This window comes from Numenius arquata, chromosome 8 (genome assembly GCF_964106895.1).
Source record: "Numenius arquata chromosome 8, bNumArq3.hap1.1, whole genome shotgun sequence".
Lineage (NCBI taxonomy): Eukaryota > Metazoa > Chordata > Aves > Charadriiformes > Scolopacidae > Numenius > Numenius arquata.
Window position 1 is genome coordinate 57,297,399 of NC_133583.1, and position 24,887 is coordinate 57,322,285.

General features: G+C 44.1%; 1 protein-coding gene across 1 annotated transcript; it reads right to left on the bottom strand.

Moving 5' to 3' along the window:
• Positions 1 to 3,957: 3,957 nt before the first annotated feature.
• C8B (complement C8 beta chain) lies at positions 3,958 to 24,462 on the bottom strand. The gene is made up of 12 exons (XM_074152196.1): positions 24,326 to 24,462; positions 22,602 to 22,755; positions 21,392 to 21,533; positions 20,244 to 20,385; positions 16,723 to 16,855; positions 15,655 to 15,852; positions 13,258 to 13,498; positions 10,982 to 11,110; positions 9,349 to 9,512; positions 6,903 to 7,056; positions 5,514 to 5,582; positions 3,958 to 4,109 (listed from the first exon to the last, which is right to left on the bottom strand). Exons 1-12 carry the CDS (start codon positions 24,460 to 24,462, stop codon positions 3,958 to 3,960), a joined length of 1,815 nt encoding a protein of 604 aa, XP_074008297.1.
• Between the last annotated feature and the right edge of the window lie 425 nt (positions 24,463 to 24,887).

Below are 24,887 nucleotides of genomic sequence, written 5' to 3' on the forward strand. Positions count from 1 at the left end.
ACAAAGGAAGGGCAGAGAGGAACCAGTACGCAAAAGAAAATAGCAAATGATTGATGACAATACACCTGAGGTTGCAAGGTGCAGACTCCAGATAACCAGCTAACAGAAGAGTAGATAAGGGCAGCGCTTGAGACAGAGCTGTTTTCTACCTCGGGGTCAATGTCACGGCGACTACCCGAACACCCACATCCCTCCGAGCCTGCGATTTTAGAGCAGGCAAAAAAAATTCCCCAGCAGGAGCGGCTCAAAAATTATTGCCTTCCTTTTTATACGGTTTAATGCAGAGGCACGGGAAGATACAAAACATTTAATCCTACCCCCAAAAAAACCTGAAACAAAAGAAATGCCAAATTCCGGAGTGTTTGGGGAGGGACTGGCATTTGTTGTGCTCTTCTATCGTGCTCAACACAGCAGGACTCTTGGTGCTGCATTACACTTAAGTAAGAAAAAAATGTTCATAATGGTAATAATTACTGTCTTTATCTCTAGTTTTGTTGATTTACAGAAGCAGGGGAGTGTTAAAATAGGATATAAAAGGAAGACAAATCTGCAGGCATAATTTGACCTGAAATCTGGCAGTTGTCTTGGGTATTCACTGGGCTCTTTAGCCACCAAGGTAGAAGAACTAGGAGTTGGAAATCTGGGGACTGCTAACACCTCTGGATGGATTCGCTGGGTCGCTTTCAACAAAATCTCTCCATGTGAGAGAGAACCTGGGGAGGAACAACTATGTCCATCTGATAGCAGGAGAAACAGGAGCCTGATAAAGTAATTTAGCAACACTGTGACTACCACAGAGTTGGTAAGTCCCAGCTGCAGCCTAGACCATGTCCCAGCCTCACAGGTAAACATAAAGTGTCTACATGACAGGAAAAGACAAAGAGGAAATGAACCCAGGCTGGAAACCGGCCTGATTTACCCACTCGTGATGGAGATGTTAAGGGACTGCAAGAGTCAAGCAGGTTTTGTCCTGGGAAAGCTGGATGTGACAATTAAAACTTACCAAAAATACTGTTTTGGGAGCTTCCTAAGCCTTGTCAACTGGGTGGAGAAAAAGCAGCTTCTTCATGTTTACTGAGTTTATTTTCTCACCAGCAAACTGCTTGTGAAAATACAATATAGGATGTAGCAAAGCCTATTGAGGCAAGTGTCTTAACCAGAGAAATGGGCTAGAGCAGTGCAACCAGTGCTGAACCTGCACGCATCGTGCCTGCAGCCTCCCCAAGCTTTCATACATGGGTTATTAATCTAAACTTACACAGAAAGTGGAAGTTAGAAACACCAGTAAAAGATAATACCAAAATTCAATGCGTACCAAAATGAAACAATAAAAGCTTCAGCAGAGTATTTTTTATTACCCTCCATGTCATAATAATTCATTAGTTAGTTGAATCAAAGCACAAAATCACAACGACAAGGTAAAGTTCTGTCCTTTAAGGGAGGCTTCTAAGCCTATAGGCTCAATATTCAACCACTACTGAAATCATACTTCAGTTAGACTATCCTGCTGATCTTGAAGATTGTCAAATCTCCCCTCTCTTCCTCCAGAAAAACTCCCAAATATCCATACCCAGGCACTGCAACTTCAAAAAATCTGGGTTTTTCTGATCTGGGAACAACAGTCCAAATTCAGGTTGCTACACTTGGCTCTGCTTGCCACGGCAGTGGATGGACACACCATGGCTATGTGTCAGAGTGCTTACTCCAGCTTGATGATCAGGAAAGGTGGTCAAATTTACAAAAGCCACTCAGCTCATCTGAGAAAGTTCCTTAACCCGGCTACGTCAATGCTTCTTGAGAAGAGCATGCAACCGCACTGCAGTACGTGCCCTCACAAGCATCCATGAACCATGATCAGGGTCCTCTGCTGCACAGCTTCTACAGTGTCTCTTTAAGAAGCTTTGAAGAATATCATAGTTAGCATAAGCAGTGACCTATTTGACCATGAACCTCTTGGCAAATTTTTATCACACAAAAGATATCACAGTTACACAGTGGATAATGGAAATGTTTTGGGTTGGCAGCTCAATTATGAAGCCCATAATGAGCACAGAGCACTCTTCTTTTACATATGCAATGTGCTCTTCCTTTCTTAAAGCTGTCACAGAAACCTTGTTGATAAGTGTGGAGGCGGCATGAGGGCTACAACTAAATGCATGTTCCATTGTTCAGATGTCAGAGAGCCTGAGTTGTTCTTACAAGAATTACACTTAGACAACGTCAGTCTAAAAGGAGAGAAACTGGTGATACCAACTCATCATCACCAGCATTGCTAAAAACCCTCCAAACGGTGTTTGACCTTGCAGATGTTAGAAGACTCACAACACTTATGAACAACTTTGCTCTGGTGGAATTGTTTTCCTGGAGCAAAGCTATTGCTGTTTATTTTACAGCACGCCCCGACAAATGTCTGTCTTTACAAAAATCATTAACCAGCAATGGAGCTGTAGGAGGCAAATCCCTGGAATAAGCCAGGCTCAGGTCAGTCATGAAATGGTGCACAATATTGCATGTTGCTCTTTTGTTTGACCTGCATTGCGATGCACGGCTCCAGGGACAGTACCAAAGGGCAAACCACTCGCTTTGCTTTGGCTCTTTTCATAGCAAGATGGCTTTTTCATAGCTCTCCATCTCAGATGTCCTATCCTGAGTGGACTAGCAGTGCAGCCGCTGAAATACAGGCTTTCCTAGGATCACAGAATCATAGAATTGTCTAGGTTGGGAGGGACCTTTAAGATCATCTAGTCCAACTGCCAACCTAACTCTGATAAAAACAAACAAAAAAAACAACAACAAAAGAAAACCATACAAAAGGACCCCCCACATCACTAAACTACATCTCTAAGCACTACGTCAACCCGTCTTTTGAAAACCTCCAGGGATGGTGCCTGAACCACTTCCCTGGGCAGCCCATTCCAATGATTAATAACCCTTTCAGTATAAAAATTCTTCCTAATATCCTAATATGGAGAGACGAACCAGAGCCCATTTGGGGCAGAAGCAACTACTGAGGGCAGAAGACCTCAGGGGATGTGCAAAGACGGGACAGCCCCTAATCAGGGTGCAGGAGGTCCAGCCTCTCCTCCAAGCGCAGTCATCTCTCCTGCCTTCCAATATCCCCAAACAGTGGAAGGAGTAGTAGCTGCTTTCCAACTCCCCATCCCAGTAGCATCCCTCTGTCCTTCCCTCCCCTTCCCGAGGAACCGGAGCACTGGTGTATCTGAGCGCATCGGGGTGTATCCGATACTCTCAATGGATGTGTTCTACTTCAGAAACACACAGGGGGAAGCTCATCGCTGTGGTAGGAGTACAACTGCTATATAGTCTAACAGTGCTTCAGTGTCACCAGACTGTTCTTCACAATTCGGTTTTCACTCCTTCAAGACAATTTCTGATGCGACAGACAATTTAAGTTAAATGCAATAAATCAGGAAACTGGGGTAGTGAGGCACAGCGGCTTTAAATGTCACATTAGATACTATGGTGCTCATTGAGATTTAGACTTTAATATGCTGTATTTTGCTCCACATGACACAGCTGTCTTCACAGAAGCTGCATATTAGCGCACATTCTGGTGCGCGTAAGATCAAACAGTCTCTTCTAATCTCAAAGGAACCTTCAAAAACAAGACAGTAAAATTCAAAATCATGCAGCTGCCAAATAAAGCAGGAGATAAAGCTTGCCTCAGTTAGCCCATTGCAATAAAGACAGAGGAAAATCAAAATATTAAGAACATTAAGCACATTCGGTCCCATGGGACAACTACAAAGCATGTCTGAAGGTGTGATTCATAACACACACACAGCTCCCAATGTCTTCTGGAATGTTCCAACTTCAATGCACTTGGATGAGACCCATAGGCAGAGTGAGGCCAGCTCAGTAAGCCCGTCAGGTGACATCTTCCCACTCCGTTTGCAAACTGCTCGTCACTTTTGTGTCAGTTCCTAACGATTCCCTCTAGCAAAGAACTGTCTCAGCATCTGGCCCTGAGCATGATGAACCACCGTTTTGCGGGGCAGGGTTGTTGCACTGTCGTCTCCTTGTTCGTTGACCTCCTGAACATGGTGACCAGCTGGCCCAGCAACCCCAGTTTCCATTAATAGCAACATCTGGAAAAAAAAACCAAAGCCAGAAAGGACTGTCAGAATAAAGCAGCCCTTTCCATGGGAAGAGCTGTCAGCTTCCATGAATCATATTTAAATACAAATAGCTCTGCCCCTGTCCACATCACTAGGAATACACTCCAGTCATTAATAAAGAGCGATTGTTTTGAAGATGTTAATTCTCTGTTCAGAATTTCTGGTGTTTGTTCAAACTACTCTTTATGCAGAAAGGACAAGGAAAAAAAAACCTATTAGCTTTATATTTGCTTGTAGGGTGTTTTTCTGACATAGTCCAACCCTAGGTAAGAAAAAGAGCAACTAAACTCGTGTCAGCCACGTTTTGAGGTGCTAGGGGAAACGTTACCACGTTCCTCTTCAATGAACAACAGCTTGAATATTCAGCTTTCTATCTGTTGCTTTTCCTATTACTCTGTTTCTTCTGGACCCTGAGCATGTGAGTGACATAAATTCAGAATCCTGAGAATCGGGGAGCTGAACACAGAGGCAATGCATAAAAGGAGGAAAGGGGAGTGAGAAAGGAAGTTACATGTTGACAAGTGGATGGATGTGAGTCTTTGGGAGGGTCGGATGCGATTACGCGTGTGGTAAGCAGACTGGAACAAGGTGTAAGGGACTCCACAGATTAAGGCTCCACGGTCTTCCTTAGAAACACCTACAAAATTGACCCTCTGCTTGGTTTAAAATGTGTTTCAGACTGGCTTAGTTAGGACACAGTCATGCAGAATGAGAACTGGATAAAAGACTGTAAACAAAGCACAATGATAAATGCAGGGCTTCAAATTGTGGGATGGTGCCAGAGCTCTGGGTGCCTGAGATCTGGTATTATTTAGCACCTAAATTAATGAGTTGGAAGAAGTAAACAAAATGATTAAATTCACAGATCATCCTAAACTAGAAGGAATTAAGAACATCAGTCAGGAGACAGCAGTGATCCAAAGTGACCAAGAAGCATTAGTAAATGCTTCAAAACAACATAATAAGATTTTAAGATTAAAATGCCTGGTAGTATATCTGGGGGAAAACAGTTTGCAACATACTGGCTGTATCAAAGGGAAAAACTGGAGAAAGAGAGCTGTTGGAGGAGACCTGAGGCTTGTCATGGATCGTAAATGAGGTAGGAGTTTGTATTTTGATATTAGTGCAAGATGCATTTATGCAACTTTGAACTGCAAAAGTAAAGCCACCTCCTCATGAGTGCAAAGAAATTCAGAAGAGGGCAGGGAAAGTGTGTCTGTCTCTTTGCAGGACCCTAACCCCTTGTGCACTGGGCTGGGCAGAGTGGGGACAGCCAGTGCTGGGCATTGCCCCCCATCCATCATTCGCCGTCCCCAGACACTCCTAAATCCTGCTGGGACCGTCTCCTCAGACTTGGGTCCGGGTCCCTCTTACCTCCCCTCTTGCTGATCTCACAGGCAGTGCCCCTGTAACCAAGGGGACATAGGCATTCACACTTGGTTCCTGAAAGTAAGCAGAGATGGTGGGATTAGAGACTTCAAGTCACATTTACCTGCAGACACCAATTTCTTCTCAGTGTTTCATCTTCTGCGAGGAAGGGACAGCGGGCGAAATGATATCAGCATTTTTCTGCGATGGTGAAAGTATAAAATTGCAATAAAGCAGGGGAGCTGTGACTACCCTGCCGCCCCTCTCGCCTCCCCAGCCATTTGTTCCTGTCTCTGCACTGCAGCTCAACCTCAGCCACACCGGTGGGGTAATTCAGCAACCCAGGGTGCCACAAGTCAGTCCCCCTGCTCCTCCCCAAACGAGGTATCTTGGTAGAGCAGAGAGGGGGGAAAATGCAGCATCATGAATGAGCACCCAGGACAGGAGTGTCCCAGCTTGGCTTTGTGGCAGGGAAAAAGTCCACATAACCCCAAGCCGGCTGCCCAGTATGCATCCCACAGCAGGACCCCAGAGGAGGGCTCCCACTTTGGAAAATAACAGTCATTTAAAGCCTCTTGTGGATAAATTCCTAAATGAAACGCTAACCTGACTCAGCACCTAAAAAGTTATTTAAAAAAGGGTAATCATGAGATGAATCGTTTAAGTGCTACAATCAACTAGCTGGTACCTGAAGCGATGGTTTCTGCATTAGATACATTTAGATGATAACGATTCTCATCAGGACTTTTGCAGATGCAGATTGGAATTATGCACTTGACAAAATGGTCCCTTTGTTAGAAGCTCTCATCACATCATATATCTCTGTTTAGGCAGTGCGGTTTTCATTCAATTTGATTATTTTTCCCCTTCATTTTTAAATCACAGCCTGCTCACAAAGGAGGACAGCTTCTATTAGAAATGGGGGGAGGTGGTGGTGACAACTGTGCTTGGCACTTATATGGTGCTTCTCATCTTCAAAACACTTTTACAAACACTAATTAATGCTGAGACAGTAGTCACTTCTCCAGGAGGATGGAAGCAATCTTAAAAGCAAAGGAGGAGATTTAAAGATGTCAAGGTTGGTTTTTTTTTTAATGCATAATTGAGATGGAACAAATTCCTCCGCAAAACCGACACAGATGCTCACTCCCATTAACAAGGCCCATCCCTTGACTTTACTGCCTTTACTTACTGGTGGCACTCTACACTAGACCAACTTTAAAAAAAAAAAAGTATTTAATTACCTGAACAAGAAATGACAGAAGAAACTAAAGAGCAAATTACTCGCCAAGCTTCCTCCCTCCCTCCCTCTCTCCCTCCCTCCCTCCCTCCCTCCCCACAAATTCCCAGCTCATTTCTCTTAGAGGGTGGAGAAGAGATGCAAAATCCTCCTACCTTGCAGAAAGGGGATGCCATTGCTTTGGCACGGAGCACAGCGACAAGAACTGGTCTCCAGCTGAAACTCCTCAAGGGCCCGTCGCAGATTTTCCTTTATTGTGATTGCATTAGCAAAGTCAGTTGGAGTCACCAGCTGATACAGCGGCTCTGTCTAAAGGGAGGGAAGAAACTGCATTTATTTCCAAGTTCAAGATGGTGTGAGCGTCGCAGGGCTCGGTGGGAGCACAGCTGGAGAGGGAAATGAAGGCCTTGTAGTACAGGCTCCAGGTTTCCCATTAGTATTTCCTTGAACCTCATGAACAGCGAGGCAGCGATGCCAGGAGTACTTACAGGGAACCTCTCCTTGCTTTCCAACACCAAAGAAACTGCAAATGCATAATAAAATACAACCATCATACCATTAATTGACACACAGGCAAAATTCCATAGTAGTTTCATTAAATCCTTTCTCATCCATTTTCCTAATTTTGACATTTTTAGATCAGATTTGCTCAAACTTACGTTTCCTGCGTGTTCTCTTACTCCGATTTAAAAAAGATCCCCCCAAAAACCCACCCACCAAAATCTCCTTCATTCCTTGTACAGCCACACAGCACGTGGTCATGGACATTCACATTTGCACTTTCACCATAACCCCTTCTGCATTTCAAGGCTGATTTCTCTCATTATGAAGCCAAGATAAAGTTTTCCACTGCCTTCAGAAGTGAGAGAATAGTGACCTTCATCTGCAGATGGGGTTGGTGGAAGAAGATAAGGGGGTGCACAGCACGGTGAATGCGCAGTAGGGGCCAAGGAGACTTTGACTCACTCACTTATTTTTTTCCTGAGAGCAAGGGAAAGTTAAAGTGTGGTCTCAACGTTGCCAGTTACCCACCAATGCCAGTGGGACGATATTGGCACGTGTCATCAGCAGATCCATCCCAAATTCCCATACTTGCTATAGACGTGCCTGCCGCACGGGCCATGGCAACACAGTAAGCATGAAAGATCACCCTACTGCTATTACAGGCTCAAGCTACAAGAAACAGAAGAATGTTTCAATAAAAAAAAATGTTCATTTCCTGCTGCTGTACATTCACTCTTCATCAATTATCTGAGATCCATACTTTGCTTTTTGAATTCAGATCATACAAATGAGGAAATACACTAAGAGTGACCTGCCAAGTCCCTTCAGCAGATGATTTATGAACTGATTTGCTTTAGTTTTCCCTAACTAAGCATTCCTGGGCTGACATTTAGTCACACTCTGCTGGTACTTTTGATCTTCAAGCCCCCAGGGATATTGGTATGGAAATGAAGGATTATAGATACCAAATCCGAATTATATCCGTCTGAGGTTTTTCACTGGGCAGCCTGGTCACCGATGCCAGGCAAGACAAAGAACGTTGCAATTTCTTGTGGGAGAGTTTTCTGTCCATGGGATCCAGCGTGGAGGGTTGCATTGATGTTGTCTCCTGCCCAGAGACCTCCCAGCACATTTCTGGAAGGTCTGTCCACAGCACACCAGGGGCTCGGGAACGCCACCTCCGCTGCAGCAAGCGCCAGACAGGCACTGGCTGTATTTCCAAATTACCCATTTTTGCTTTGGTTTGTATTTTTTTTAGAATTCACCTCTTTTTTTAAAAAAAATGAAATGTCAGAATTTTCTATGAGAAGCAAACACCTTTTATAAATACAAGTATTTTTGCCTAAAATTACATTTTACAACGAAAAACAATTACACAATGACAAATTTAACTTCCACCGCTACCAACCCAAACTCCTGTTTAAAAGGATGTTCTCTTGTACCTTTGCACTATTCACTCAGAGTGAACTTATTTTGACATTAAAAATGATGAGGCAGAATTGCCACATACTTCTGCTCACTTCTTACTTTTACTGTGCCTTGCATTTCTAAAACTCTTCAGGATCAAAAACCTTGACTCTTCAAAACCTAACTCATATTTTTAAGGTTTAGCTCTGCTGCGCAAACACCCAGGCATGTACGGTGAACTACTTGACCTTCTGAACCGGAGAGAATTGCTGCTAAATAGTCACTGGTCCTCACAGAAGACAGGAGAAATTTCAGGGGAAAAAAAAGTCCTTATAAAATATATGCTGCCAGATACATTTTTGATAAGTGATACATTGGTAGAACAGAAAGTGGAGAGTCTGACCTGCTTGGTAGGCAGCAAGGGATCACATCCTCACAGCCAACTCAGAAGGATTAAAGCTGTTTAATTCATGTCATTCCAACCACACCACCCTTTTTAACACATCACACCTTGGATTTCCTGAATACCCAGTCTTAGAGAAACCATCTTGCACAATACAAGTCTACTATTTGCCCTAGAAGTTTCTCTGGTTTGTTTTTTGTTTTTTTTTTTTTTTTTTTTTAAACCTATGTATTTAAACACAGAGTTCTTCAGAGGCTGAAGGAGGTGATGGGTACGGGGTACGGTACCTTTAGCTTTATGATTTCAGGGTTGTACTGTACAGCGTCTCCCCAATCCTGCATGAGCGCAGCCGTTGGCAGCTCTTTGTAAGCCAACGTGGTAATGTATTCGCTTGCTCCGCCACGAACAAGGGCGATGAAATCTTCCACAATCCGTTTTTTGGAGGTGCTGTCTGCAAAAATGTGTTCAGAAAGTGGTCAGCTCTGCTCAGGGTATGTCTTTGTGGACTGCAGATGAGATACAAGCTCACAGCAAAACACCCCTGTATAAGACCCATCCCAATGAGAGAGGAAAGGAAAAAGGCCACAGTGTTTCACGTCTGTTTAGGTTAGAAGGGACCTAGCAGAAGTAGGGAGGTGATTGTCCCCCTGTACTCAGCACTGGTGAGGCCACACCTCGAGTATTGTGTCCAGTTTTGGGCACCTCAATACAAGAGAGATATCAAGGTGCTGGAGCCGGTGCAGAGGAGGGCAACGAAGCTGGTGAAGGGTCTGGAAAACAAATCATATGAAGAGCAGTTGAAGGAGCTGGGACTGTTTAGTATGAGGAAGAGGAGGCTGAAGGGAGACCTCATCACTCTCTACAACTACTTGAAAGGACACTGTAGAGAGGTTGGTGCTGGTCTCTTCTCACAAGCAAATAGCGATAGAACAAGAGGGAATGGCTTCAAGTTGCGCCAGGGTAGGTTTAGACCAGACATTAGGAAGAAGTTCTTCACAGTAAGAGTGATCAGACACTGGAATGGGCTGCCCAGGGAGGTGGTTGAGTCACCATCCTTGGATGAGTTTAAGAGTCGTTTAGATGTGGTGTTGGGGGATATGGTGTAGGGAAAAACTTTGTAGAGTAGGGTAGATGGTTGGACTCGATGATCCCAAGGGTCTTTTCCAACCTGAATGATTCTATGATTCTATTCTATGACCTTAAAGATCATCTAGTTCCAACCCCCCTGCCATGGGCAGGGACACCTCCCACTAGCCCAGGTTGCTCAAAGCCCTGTCCAACCTGGCTGTGGATGGGGCATCCACAGCTTCTCTGGGCAACCTGTTCCAGTGTCTCAGCGTCCTATGCCTCTCCTGCTCCCTTGTAGCAATATCCCCATTCTCCTCTCCTGCACCCTATATCTATACCCCTAAATTTCCTCCCTATGGTTATGAGCTTGCAGGTCCTTCCACAGCCCCATGCTCCTCACCACCATGTATATTGCCTCCACATATCTTCAGGTGAACCCTCCTCCCACTGCAACACTCCCAGCTTCCCATGTGTCCCCTCTGGCCTCCCACAACGCCATTACCTCCCTGCTTTCCCCATTTGGGCTTTTTTGGGTGTAAAAAGCCACATGCTGAGCTGCTCTGCTGAGAGGTGGGTAAACTGGTAACACAGCACCAGCCAGGTGGGTAACGGTTGATCTGTCCCTGCTTTTCCCTGGGACATCGAGCCGATATTTCTTCTCTACCTAGCAAAGAAAATCTTGCTAAGTTTTGAGACATCTAGACCTCTGTTAAGCTTGGCTGGGGTTAGCCAGCAGACTCAAAAGCAGCTGTGAGGCAGCGGAGGAATCTTTCAGGCAGGCAAGATCAAAAAAATCTTCTTTTCACTATGACAAAGGCTAGAAATGAAATGGCAGAAGTGTTTCATGCTTACCTCCAATCTCATCTAAAAGGGATTTACAGCCGGCTACATTTATTCCAACGTTCACATAGACAACCTTAATAAGTCCACCAATGTTAAAGCCATACTGTGCACATTTCTGGACATCGCTCAGAGAATAACCTTAAATGAACAATAAAAAGAAAAAGTAGCATTTTAATACAAGTGCTCCATGTTTTATGTCCGTATACACAGAAAATGTGAGTTGATAAATATTTTTCCTTTGGGAAAAAAGGAGATGAGATAAAGAAGCCTTTTTTTATATATATATATATTTAACAGATCTATATGAAATGAAATGAAATCTGTACATTTTACAAAACTCTGAAACAAAGTGCAAATGCAAGGTAAATGCTGGAAGAGGCTTTTAACGACCAACTCAGCTGTACTGGGTTATGCAGAGCTGCAGTGGGTGGGAGCCTGGTCTGTGACTTAAACACCAAACATCTTTAACAAAGGATGATCCACCACTCACCCCCATCACCAGGAGCCAGGCTTTTTAAGAGTAACTGATGAAGTAGCTTTTCCTCCCTTTGCTGGCTCATATCTCCAACTCTTTGCTGCCAGAAGAGCCTTAATTGTTTCATGGAAGTTTCTCCATGAAGCTCTACTATAACTTTTTTCCTGGCATGTAAGAATTTTCCCTAAAAATCTGTAAATCCATCATATCTTCTTCCCCAAAGTCCTTCTCCAAACTCCTTGCTGTCCTGACACTCCAGAATATTTAAGCAGTTATCATGGTGAAACACCAGATATGACAATCAAGTATCTCTTTTCTTCCGCTTTTTTGTTGTAATCCCCCACGTTTCCCTGAATTCTTTACTTTTTTTTTGCTAAACTCATATCTTGATGATACAGATGTTTACATGAGCTCACAATGCAGGTATCACTATATGGCTGTCCTGTTCTCATGTTCTTCTCATACATCTGATATTGGCCGGTTTCAGGATGGTCCCTATTAATGCTCATAATCCATATGCACATGAAGGCAGGAACCACGATTTTATGACATCCTTGTACAGCACAATCCAGAGCTCTCTCCTGCTGTCTTTCCCACAGAAAGCAGCAAATCATGAACCACAGACACATCTGGCATATTGGATTATATGTGAAAGCCGTGCAAGTACCAACCGGGTGACACGGCGTGTGGTACTACATCTGCCAAAGAAGACTTGATTTCCAGCGCTAACAGTAGAAACATAGCAAAGGGAAAAACCCGAATTCTCAGACTGGACCTAAAACATAATGATGGATTTGAAGGGAAAAACCTGAATTCTCAGACTGGACCTACCAAACCCCGGTGAGAACTTACAGTCCAGCTCAGCACTGGGGATAGTGTGAAAATGCTGGTACGACAGCAGGATCCTGACCTCAGTCAGCAGACACTGCCAGGCAGCATTTTGATGCAAACAGTGATACCCATCAGTTCAAACAAACGTGGCTTGTAACGGGCCCACATCAACAGCAGAGAAATTGGGCAGCGTTAATGTTTTGAATATCTGAAATCTGAATCCAAATTCTGTCCCTCCGGGCTGTGTCTGACTACAGGATAAGCGACTTCCTAGACAGCAGAAGAGCAAACAGACTGAGTGTCACACACAGCAGAGTCCACTAAATGCTTTCACAAATAGACAGCGAAGGCAGTTACTCACTCCCACGCCAATGAATAAATAAGAGAGTGCAGCTATTGATTAATGTCACACGGCTCGCTCTATCCTACACAACAATCATCATTCCTCGCAAAAAAAGAAGCCAGAGTCAAAGAGCAAGAGCAATGTCAGGCACAAGAGTCACCCAGCAAATTATTTACTGTTTCCTACATGCTGGAAAAGCTCTCGAGGCTAAAGGTGTTTCAAAACTGTCTTTTGAAAAGCAATGGAAAAAGAACTTAGGTGAAGGTTTTCAAAGCTAACAAAAGCGTTAAGCTACACGGTTCTCATTCATCTCAACATCTTGTCAGCCTCCAAAACGTGTCCTCTAAAATACTTGCTACAGGGCCCTTTTTATGAACTGGCAGCACCCACAGCTTGAGAGCGAGATGAAGCCCATGATGCTGAGCATGCTTTGAAAACCGGGCTCTTTATTCACTGCCATAAAGCACTTCTACTCCCATATTTCCTGCAGGCTTTCTTCGAGATGCTGTTGATTCCTTCCTCCGCCACCTCTCTTTTCTGGCCTTGGACCTAAACCGTCATTGGGTGCCTGCAGAGGGGTTTGCCCACCAAAAAGCTGACCCCCAAAACTTTTTCACAGCCATCGGATGCACATACCTGCATTTTGGAGCTCGCTGCTGTTCACGACTAAAGTATACTCGTAGATGCCACCGACGGTAGCCTCCGTGATGTAATGGGTGCCATAGTCTCTGTAGAGCTCTCGGTACTCCCCGTAGCTGTAGTCTAAGGGGAGCTGATGGAGTCTCTGCAGGAACTCGTAATGCAGCATCAGGGCTCGGGGCTTCAGCTTATAAACGGCAACAGCCAGCTCAGAACGGGCATGAATAAATTTGCTGGACTACATGAAACACAGAAACACAAGAGAATCCAGAAGTGAGGGACGTCATTCCTGTGACAATGTGTAGCTATTGGCCACTAAACAATTAACGCTGGTCAGGATTTGTCAAGTTAACACTTTGCAACTGGAAATCTTTTAACTTAGCAAAACCAAAACTTTTAGTAGTTAAGTTTCTGAAAATCAGGATTCCGGTCGGTATTACAGGGAGAGAAGGAGGAGAAAGAGGGAGAGACACCCATTACAGGTTAGGTGATGGCTCAGGCCACGACTGGGACATGGGGACAGCCAGGCTCCAGGCACTGCTCTGACAGACCTGGGATGCATGGACACAAGCAGCATCCCAAGAGACTGCTCTATCACTAATAATGTCAACCAGCCTGTGTCTTTCATAATTTCTTGAAATGTTGACATCTGAAATCGTGATGATTTGTATGCCAACTGATAATTCCCTATCAGATCTAAATTTATATTCTGCAGAACATGCCATTACCAAAACTCAAAGGAAAAAGAAAACACAAACACTCACACACACACACACATACACACACGTGTATTTATACGTCTCTGTATAGATATGTGTACGTGGGTATATATTGTATGTCCCCGTTCTGGTGTAAAAGTCAGGAACTGAAGAGGTCTTTCCAAAGGATTTAGTGTCCAGTTGTTGTGGCCAGCAAGACGAGCACATCAAGGGGGTTTCAATATAAAACTCTGTAGCTTAATGAAGTCAAGACTTAGTATTGGGTTTCTTTATGGATATCTATTGCAAATGCGTCTCATATACCTCTGATCTTGTCATGGGAAATGCCACTTTGCAGGAAGCAAATGCAAGTTTAATAGCAACAAGGAATACTCTGCCATTTGTGAGTGCACTTTATACTGAGGGGAGAGACATAGATCAGTGATGCTATTAAACCATTGACAAGAGCTAGGTTTGTTTACAGCAGTAACAGATGAAAAAAAGAAATCAAATGATGGCACACACCACCTCAGACTGAATCTCATAAAGCAGTCCTAAGAGTCATAGATTAAAGCATCTCCAGACAGCTTAAAGCGTGCATCAGATCACCGCCATGACCAAATCTCTGCAGACGAGACTGGAAGTGATCGTGCCACCCGTATTTTGAGGTGTGTGTGTGTCCTGATCTGGTGAAGGATGCACTCGGCAGATAGACCACATCAACTGAAGTAAAGTGGCATGTGTTAGTCTATAATTAAACCCATGGAAGGGCTGCTAGCAGTTTTCATTCTGCGTTATTGTCAAGGCTGCCGTAGAACTGAACAGATTGGCTTCGCTGTTTGCATTATCATTTACCGAAGTGACAGCTCCTGCCTCGCTGAGCCCACCTAAAAGAGGGATGGCCCTTCACGTGTGAGATGACATTCTGCAGTGATCGCACACACCATAGCCGTCCACACCGCAGACCAGTTTCTGGACTGTGTGTACAGGTGCAGAAATTTCTGGAACTGCAGAAAATCCCGTTTTCCCTTCTTTCACCCCAGGTTTCTCTATTAGTCACTGTAACTCACCCATAGGCCAGAGGGAACTCTGGGCTCCTGGCTTCCTTAGCTAAACCCCATTTCTATCTGCGCAGATTCCCTTGAGGCAGTCACTGTGTTGGTTGCACCCGCTCACCTCCCACCTGCCAGACTGTTTGGGCATCAGTGGTAAGAACTTTTTAACGGCTGGCAGGACAAGGTGCACAGCATCCCACGGCTGGGGTGCAGCACGGAGACCCTGCTACCAGTGTCACTTGTACATCGCCTCCTAGCAAGGCCACTATATGGAGGGGAGGCCATTTGCTTCTTAGTTTCATTTATTTTAAAATGACTTCACTACAAACGTCCAAATGTGGATGCCCAGCAAGACACTGGAGAGACTGTGCTCAGTTGTGGCTGATTTTGGAGGTCAGCCAGCCCGGTTCCTGGCTGACAGGGGAATGGAAAAGTTCCTGTGTGCTGTAAACACAGATGAAGGCGTCGTGGCCTTAGTAAACACTTGACCAATACAAACTGCAAGATCCGATCGAGAGGAAAGATTTCATTTATCCTAGTCCTGCCTGTTGACCCGATGATGGGGAACAAACCGATAAACACACACACACACACACATACAGGTAACAAGCTCACAGAGAATTAAGTGGAGCAGTGCTTACAGTTGAAGAAAATCTTTTCATCCTTTGAATGAACTTCTTGAACCTCTTGTCGTTTGAACTGTAACCAAGTTCAAACAATCCCGGTATTTTTATACCAAAGCTGAAGCTAGACTGCGAAGCTTTTGCCTTCAGGACACTGCTTTCATAATCTGAGTAGGAGTCATATTCAGTCATTGTAAATTCATATTTGCCTTTGGTCTAAACAGAAAGCAAAAACAACACGTTCAATTTCCTGCACAGTGATTGTATACCTGAAGCATGAGGAAGGAATACAGATACAAATATACTTGTGAATTAATGCTTGCACTTTGAAGATGAAAAGCCTTGTATAATTGCGAAGCACTATTATTATTAACACTGGTACTTCAAGAATACTTGACTTACAGCAGCAGGAAAGCTACTATCTCCTCCATACTGCAAGGACCTCGGGCTTTTACTTAACATGTCAATCTTATGCAAAGAAGGTGAAATCTTAAACACAGACATCAATTGAAGTACGAAATTCTAAGAGGAAAAGGTTTCCTAATAGGCAACATTCAAAAATATCACACTATGTCATCAAAAGCATTAAGGTCAAATATATAATAATTGAAATACAGCCTTGATGCACCACAGAAATGAGCTCGGTGCTGCCTTTGCTTTCGCACGGAGCACACGGTATGCTGCTACATCCGAGGCTGCTGCACAAGGACACCTTTCCCAGCCTGGCTCTCAGGGCACTCCACAATTCTATCTAAAATTAACCTCCCCATGCCCAGTGGGTGGCTTTCAGATCCTCTTGTACAGATGACACTGGGAAGGTTAAGCTCAGTTTTTGCAAAGACAAGGTGCAAGGGAACACTGCCATCTATTCCAATACACATGAATATTATAAGGGGACGTGTCCAACTTCATATAGTGCGTGGGGTATAATGACGTTCTAGAAGTAGGGCTAAATTCAGTGCCATCCCATTTGATCCCATGAGTTTTCTAATTCTTTATAAAATTATTTAATAATGAAGCTTTATCAGTATTACTCACTAATTTCATTGGAATATATGTTTATTTGCAGACGAACCTGACACATACCTCTGGTGTATAGCTTTCTACATTGTATGGCTTTCTGAATCTTGTGTCCATGATATAATGGGGAGAACATCCCCCAGCATAGTACTGGTGATCAAGAACTAATCCTTCCAGGTTGTTTGTGAAGATATTTAACCTGTACATGAAGCATAACAACAAAATATTAAGATTGTCATCGATTTAGGGGTAAACATCAAATGGCTTGGCTGAGAAAGGCAAAAGATTTTTTGTTTGGTTGAGGGCTCTTTGGTTTGTTTTTGAGGGCTTCTTTATTTTGAAACCCCAAAACAAAGTTTTGCCTCTTTCACTGTCTGATCAACCCATTTGCTCCTGAAAAACCTGACTCACAAGAAAGCAAAAGACAGAGTCAAATTTTGACACTTCAATGAGCACAGTAATTACAGAAGGGTAATTTTCACCGCCCAGCTAGGAAATACACCAGAGCATTACTGCCACCAGCACTGGCAGTTTCTGTAGCCTTTACTGGAACTCTCTGGGAAGAGCAGAACAAACTGGACCAGCCAAACCCTCACCCCACCAGGCTGTTCACCCCAAGCATCCCTGAATGCCCGTGGCAGTGCAGCAGCATCCAGCTTCAAAGACTGGTTTTCCAACCCTTGTCATGAGTCCAGACTCATTTTTAATTTACATTTCTCTGTTCTGTTTCATCAGTCATAAACTTTGCTGGGTTGATCAAGGATCAACCAGAGGTCAGTAGATGAGAGTGAAAATTCTCAGGGAACAAGATCTCGGTACTTGAGCAAATGTTCAACTACTCCTTGAAATCACTGGGAAGTTTTCCTTTGATTTTAGTGGATGATGGACAGTAATCTTAACCCGTCTGCTCTGAGAAAGGATGTCACACTGCAATTTTTTTAGATGGGGTGGTTAAACCGGGCTGATGGGATCCATGGCAGTAAAAACCCTTCTGTGGCTCACTGTCAGGACACCCTCACATCACACTCGTGGCACACAGCTGAGGACATAGCACTCACCTCCACAAACTCGTACTCAAGCAGTAACAAGAGTCATTAGAGGAAACTTCACCAAAAAAAAGATAATTGCTAATAGTCCATGTTGTGTCCCTATTAGTGTTCCAGACCTCTGTTAGATCTGCCTCTCCTTGTTTTGGGGAGAGAGACTTCCATGATAATGGCTTTGAAGCTTTAAAATATTAACTCTAATTTTAGAACAATCTGAAAAGAAGGGAAGTCCACTAAAAGCAAATTACTGAGCAATTGTAGCTTCAAAGAGATGAGAAGCATGTTCCTATAATTGTCCAACATTATTTTTAATTTTGATTAAACTCAGAAGTACAAAGCATTAGCAATGACATGTGCAGCAGCCGTATCTCCAGAGAATAAGGAGGAAATTATAATTTTCCTTGCAATATGATTTTTTGCTTTTTTTTTTTTAATGTAAAAAGTATTTTTTTTCCTGCAGAATGAGAAAAGACTCTTTTCACACAGTCCAGTCCTACAGAAAGTTGCCACAGTCTTAACCAGTAAAAGCTGGATCAATTCAGATATGGATTTGACTCCCCAAAAAGTTGGGACTTGGTAACATGCAGGTTAATGCTACCCCACTCACACAAAGGATAAAAATTCCACCATCTCTCACTGCTGGAGAAGAAATCCATGACATTTTGACACATCCCCCCTCCAATTCATACACTCTGCAAAAATACAAATCCATAGCCAGGTTCAGATTTTAGGCAATCCAAGTGTGGTGGTGCAACCTCCCCCCCCACCTTAGGCCACCCAGTGCTTGGCGTGATTTCCCCCCATCTGGGCCACACAATAACCCAACAAAAAACAGGAAAGAAGGCAAAGGACAATGGACCAGAATGTTATGGCAACCCCTTAACACCTGGACCACATGGCAACCTGGGACACATAACAACCCAACATAAAACAGGAAAGAACGTGAAGAGCCACGGACCAGAACGTTATGGCAACCCCTTAGTGCACCTGGTTCCCGTGTCCTTTATTGCTTCGAAACAGTCGATAATCAATCACCCCCTGGCAGTACCTGGATTGTGGCCCAGAGAGAGGGGGTGATACCAGAACCTCAAGATCTAGCAAGTTCTGGGCTTGTGCAACTGGTGGAATGTACCAGAATATCCCATTGTCTGAGTTGGGCTGGAGTGGAAAAGTACCTGATGAAAGTCAATTACCTTGGACCCTATAAATAGTGATGCTAGAGAGACCCTTTGAGTTCTCCTGGATCGCAGCAGGCTGCGACCAGTATCTCCCCTGAGTTAGGACGCCGCTCAGGTAAATACCCCAAGGGTTAAAGGGCCAGGGCAAGTCAACTTTCTCAAGTCTCAATTATCACCCATTGAGGAATGCCGATGCTTTGGGAGCATTTACTCTGAACTCAAGAAGAGAAAAATTTTAACTATAGGCTAGTCTCTCTTTCATCCACCTCTCTGTCTATCGATGTGTTCCTGACATACACGTTAACTTTTAGGAGTGTGGGTGTTCATATATTTTACTGGATCCAAATATTTTCTGTCTCTGTGTGTGTGTTTATATGTTTTTGTGTTTATACAGATACATATTGATTTAGGAAAAGCGACACCCGTTGGCTCATCAGAGTCACCTGCTGCAAAGTCCTAGTAGTTAAAATACTCAGGTGGTATATGTGTGTGCGACTCCTCCAATGGTGTGTGTTTATATGTTTTGATGTTTATACAAATATATTGATTTAGGATACCTTATAGTTAAGTTAGTGTGAATCTTGTCATTTTCGAATCTGTCATTAAGGCACTGTACAATTATTTTGTTAAATCACCGTGTAAATCCTTAAATTGGTTAATGATTAAGTGCTGCTAAAATTTAACCTCTTGATTTACCTCAAACTATTAATAAATTTTGAATTGCTGCTGAGTCATAACCATGTCAAATATTCCCATCCGTGACACCAAGATGCTGATTTAAGTCACTCTATAAAGACTGGTATAACTGTACGTTCAGATTTTAACAAACCCTCCTTTGTTTTTATTTCAAGAGCATAGTTTGAAGTAGTCTTTTCATTCCTAAAGGCCAGGTTTCCTGCTCCCCACAGACTGAATCAGGCCAGAGTCTAATTCTACTTATATCTGTGCAAAATAACTGGATTAGTGAAACTCTCCCAGTCATTAATTTAAGGGCAAGTACCTGCAGATATTAGAGAAATGTTTGGTGTTGACATTTCCCTCTTCACCCACCGGGTTTTGGCAACACAAAGAGCACACACAGGCTCTTGCAGGACACATTTGTGAGCTGAGCTGATGACCTCCGCAGGGTGAACACTCCTGGGGACATCTGGACCTTGTCCTCACCTCATCTCTCTCCGAAAAACTCAGGGAGTCCATCAGGATTTGCCCACCAGGCTTTGGACCAGGACCCCAGAGGCTGCGGGATCCCAACTCCCGGATACAGCAATTGCTACAGCTTTTGTCCATTCAATGTTTATGACTGAAGCCACCTAAGACCATTCTTATCCTTAAGTAAAACATCTCATGAAGGTCACCGACTTACCCTTTTGCCAGATTCTCTATTCCCCAGTATTGCTCCATCTTCTGGTCACATTTTCTAAACACTTTTTTGCAGTTTTTTTCATCTGACTGGTCCCCACAGTCATCATCCCCATTACAAAGCAGCCTCCGTGCAATGCATCTCCCTAGGATGCAAGCGAAAAATTACTTATAAAGCAACGTATTATCATGCTTACTGGCAATATTGCAAAAGCACAGTCCCTGACTCAGAGTCTAGAAACAAAATAAAAGACTCCTGTGGTGAATGGTTCAACGCTGGCTGGAAAATATTTCCTCTCTATCTGCATGGAAAAACTCAGATTTTTAATCACTAAACTCCATCTGCTCAGTTTTACTCAAAACTTTCAAAATCTTAAAATTCCTTGTTCAACGTAGAAAAAAAGAAAAAAAAAAGACGTGCCTAGTTAAAAGTATAAAAAGGATTTGACTTTTTCTGTTGCTAAAATTATTTAGTTTTGAGACAACAAACATGCTGGAGACTGTTCAGCAGACCTTGTATGTGGTATTATTATTTTTCCCCCTTCCCATGTGCATAATTCCTGAATTCTTGCTTTTCAGTCTCACCAAACCACTAGCCTGGGGGACAGAGATGAGAGCCGCCTTCCTTTGCCCCATCTCCTCTGCCCCAGTACTCTGCTCCCTCCACACTGTCCTCTCCGCTGCCAGGGTATAGATGCAAAGCAGAGGCCGATGAGGTTTTGGACACAGCTAACCGCTGCCTGGATTCCCCACACTGCTTACTGTGTTCCTGACTAATTAGTCATTGATGAGGATGGAGGGAAATGCCATGAGGAACTCCATCGTAACCTGCTGTGCTCTTGGGCATGTGTCAGGGATGCCCGATGCATGTTCTCCTGTTGCTGTCAGATCCACCAGTGCTACAGATTTTACTGATATAACTGGGTTTTAACTTCCTGCTTGGAGATTTTAAAGACATGCTTTAGACTGACGGACGTTGGCTGATTGATAGACTCAAAATCACTGATGCAAACACAACACAAGCATGGACGGACCCGGGTCACTCCTGACATCTCTTTAGACCAGCAAACCCTTGCAGAAGCAGAAAGTTCACCGTGGTGTCGTCAGAGATGCCACCTGAGCACCACCACTTCTCTCTCCATAAGTCCTTACCTGTAACTGCACACACAAACCCATCACATCTAACTTTATTCCTGCAAGGATTATTTGTAACGCAGTCTTCGGTTTCTTTGTCAGAGTAATCACATGGATCTCCGTTGAACTGAGAAGGTTGTTCCAGGCGGGCAAATCTGTACTGTGATGAAATAAAAAATATTGACTCAAGTGTATAGAAATTGTGAATTTCACGCTTGCCTAGTTAAAAAACAAACTTTGTGTTGGGGAGATCTGATCTAAGAGTACTGTCACATAAAAAAAAAAGTGTCGGTAAAGAAGTGTGATGCTGGTAACGTGCCTCATTTCAAAGGATTCTGATCTGCGGCAGTTTTAATTTTACTAAGGAAGGATTGAGGATTGGAAGGGATGAAGGAAAGTTTGCTTTTCTTTGACAGTTTGTTTAAATGAGCCTGACAGGGTAGTGCGGGCATTTGCAAGAATAAGGAAGGATTCAGTTACATCTCCTCTCTTTCAATTAGCGCTGGTAACGACATCCCTTGTTATTTTCTGTCAGTGTATTTACTTGGCCCTCTGTATCATTAGGGATTTTTTTCCGCCCACAACACTGCTGTGAAGCAGTCAATTACTCCGTCCAATATGTTAGCCCTCCTTTTCTTCCCAGCTTTTAAGATTAACTCTTTGATATGAAGCTTCACTCTTCCCAACTCCCATCACCGGTTATTCCCGCGTAAGCCTGGGAACGGCTTCTCCAACTCGTTAGCAGAGGTCCCTCTAGCAACAGGGATTTTGCTCTTCACACTATTGGGATCATTACTTTTGTTTGATGGAGCTTCTTGGGTAGAAAATGCTCATTGGCAGACAAGAAAAAGCATCTTAATCCTGAGAGGCACTGAGTGTCTCCAGGTCCCACAGGAGACCATTAGTGGTGATAGTGTCTGGCACTGATGCTGGAAGAGGACTGTGTTGGCGAGAAAGTCCCTGCAAAGCCTCGGCTTCCCACCTGTTCTTTCTCCAAGTCTGGGCTTACACCTCCTCAAAACAGTGAGGCAGCCTGGAAAACACTGGATTTACTGGAGGTGAAGAGCTAAAAGCCACCTGAAAGCAAAAGCCTGCAGCCTCACTTGTACAGGGCTTTCCTCAGCAGCTCCTCACTGTTTGCCCAACCCCATGGACAAAAAAGACAAGACTTGGAGGAGGTCCTGCCTCCTGGTTCCTCAAACTTCATGCCTAGACCACAAACACTCACCCTTTTCTTTTGACAGGGATCGCATTTGCTCCACGAGGACCAGGCGGAGAGCACGCAGTCACGGGGCTGTGGCCGGTTGCTCACTGACCGGGCCCACCTGCCGTTGGCCACGCTCTTGTTGGTGCTGCTGAGGTTAAGGGCCTCCTCTTCACCACTGCATTCAACAACAGTAAAGCTTCATCACGTGAAACCACAGAGTTGTGAGGACAAAGCAACTTGGACTATAACTGTGTAAAACTACACACCAAAAGGAACTAACGCTTGTTAGACCTCAGCAAATCTTCCATGCGACATCTATGTCTCGGTACTTGTTTCATACTGGCATTAATTCTGTATGAAACCCGACCCACTCTTCAATGCCCAAGAGCAGACCTAGTCCTCTACACCACCACCATGAGAGTAAGTCTGCAGAGCACTCAGGAGGGGTGACAACAGGACACACGTTTCATCTAGCCAGCATGAAAAACTCAACCCATGTCCCACCAACCTGAGCTTCCTCTCAAGCTGCGCAAGCCCTACCAAATAACCCGGCCAAGTGGCCAGCAGTAAAATCTGCACCATCAGTTGCTGCCCTTGCCCCATCGCTCCCTGTTGCTTGCTGTACGGGCACCACTTTTGTACCTCGCTGCCATACACGATGACAAGCTCCAAGGTGGAACACCTTTAGGACAAACACCCGTGGCAACTCTAAGGACTGGTGTGCACTCAGGATTTTTGAAAACCAGGCTCAAGCGCCTCCCTTTGCTGAGCAGCCTATTTTTTCTCAAGCTGGCCAACCCCATTAGTCTTGGACTCTATTTTCAGTTCACAATAGAGAGTCATTAACCCATTAATCCCAGTAGTGAACCTGAACCCCAAATGTGAGCCTCTACTCTTCACCCTAGCCCCTCTCCTGCCCCCTCACATGACAACTGTCTCCAAGGTTTCCACGATGCCACAGCTAAAATGCTGCCTACTCTTTTGGCAGATTCAGTATTTCTGATTAAATCCTTGTCCCAGACAAACGCTTCCTTGTAGCTCCTAATCTAAGTGGAAAGCTGTAGTAAAACATTAACAATTAGTTCCTTTTCATACCCACTTTGACAAGTAAACTACCCCAGCAGTGTTCCCAATTCTTCCACCATGACAAGGAATAGCATCAACTGAAGCTTTAAGTATGATTTAGTGCCTGGCAAGGGGCTCTCATTACTGCGTATTAAAAATCACATGGAATAAAGGAATTACAAAAACTCATCAGCTCACTGAGGCATGAAATCAGAGCTCAAAGTTCAGAGAACAGCGGAAAAATATAGTTAGATTGGAAAGACTACAGTCACTGATTGACCGCAGCCCTCCGAAAGAGCACTAGCTATTAAGCTAGCAGAGAAAGAAACAACTGTCAGCCAGATTCTTGCCATTTACCTACTCAAAGACAACAAAAGCCCGTCTCTCCAGCACGCTGTCGGGCAGCTAGCACGGGAGGAGGTTGTATGTTGCAAATGGCACATTACAACATGACCGTGGCAATTTGTCATCTGAGATTTATCAACCAGGTTTATTTTTCTAAAGGCAGACACGTTGCACTACGTTAACTTCAAAACAATGTCCTTCGCTATTCATTAGAAATACAGAAATCGCTCCAGACAGCAATTATGTGCCATCCAACGTGAAAGCAGAGAGTCTGTAGTGATTTTCACTCTTTATCGTATCACCCCACGGACACGGCTTCGGAAACATTCACTCACCCAAAGCCGTGAACGGTGAGGATGCCGAGGACGGCATAAAGCAGCAACAGTTTGACGGGGTCCAGAGGAACCGCTGTACGTGCTGCGTTCATCGCTCCAAGGTTCCACCGGCGAGTCGAGACCGCCACCGCTCCCATTCCGTCTGCCTGGGGCGGGGGGGTGTTGAAAATGGCTCAAGTAGAAAAAGATAAATTACAGGGTCGTTTTTCCACACTGTAAACAGCAGATGACCCGCTACCTGGCAGATTCACAAGGTAAACGTTGCATTTGTTAGTACATGGCTTTCTGGAGGCAAGTGGGAAAGAAGCAAAGATCTGTCCAGAAGCAATTTACGCTTTCATTTGTAATGCTCCTTTCAAGGGAAGGGGAAAAATGAATATTTCAACAAATGAAACATGCTCCAGTCTTGGCAAGAGGGAAGCGATAAGTAAACTAAAGTCGGCTTTCTAGGAATAGAGTAGACTGCAAAATCATTTATTTATTTCTGCTTTTCATGCCTGCCTTCCAGAGGAAAGCCAGGCGTCAGCAGTTATTCTGACTGCTCAGGGAAAGCCTCCACCCC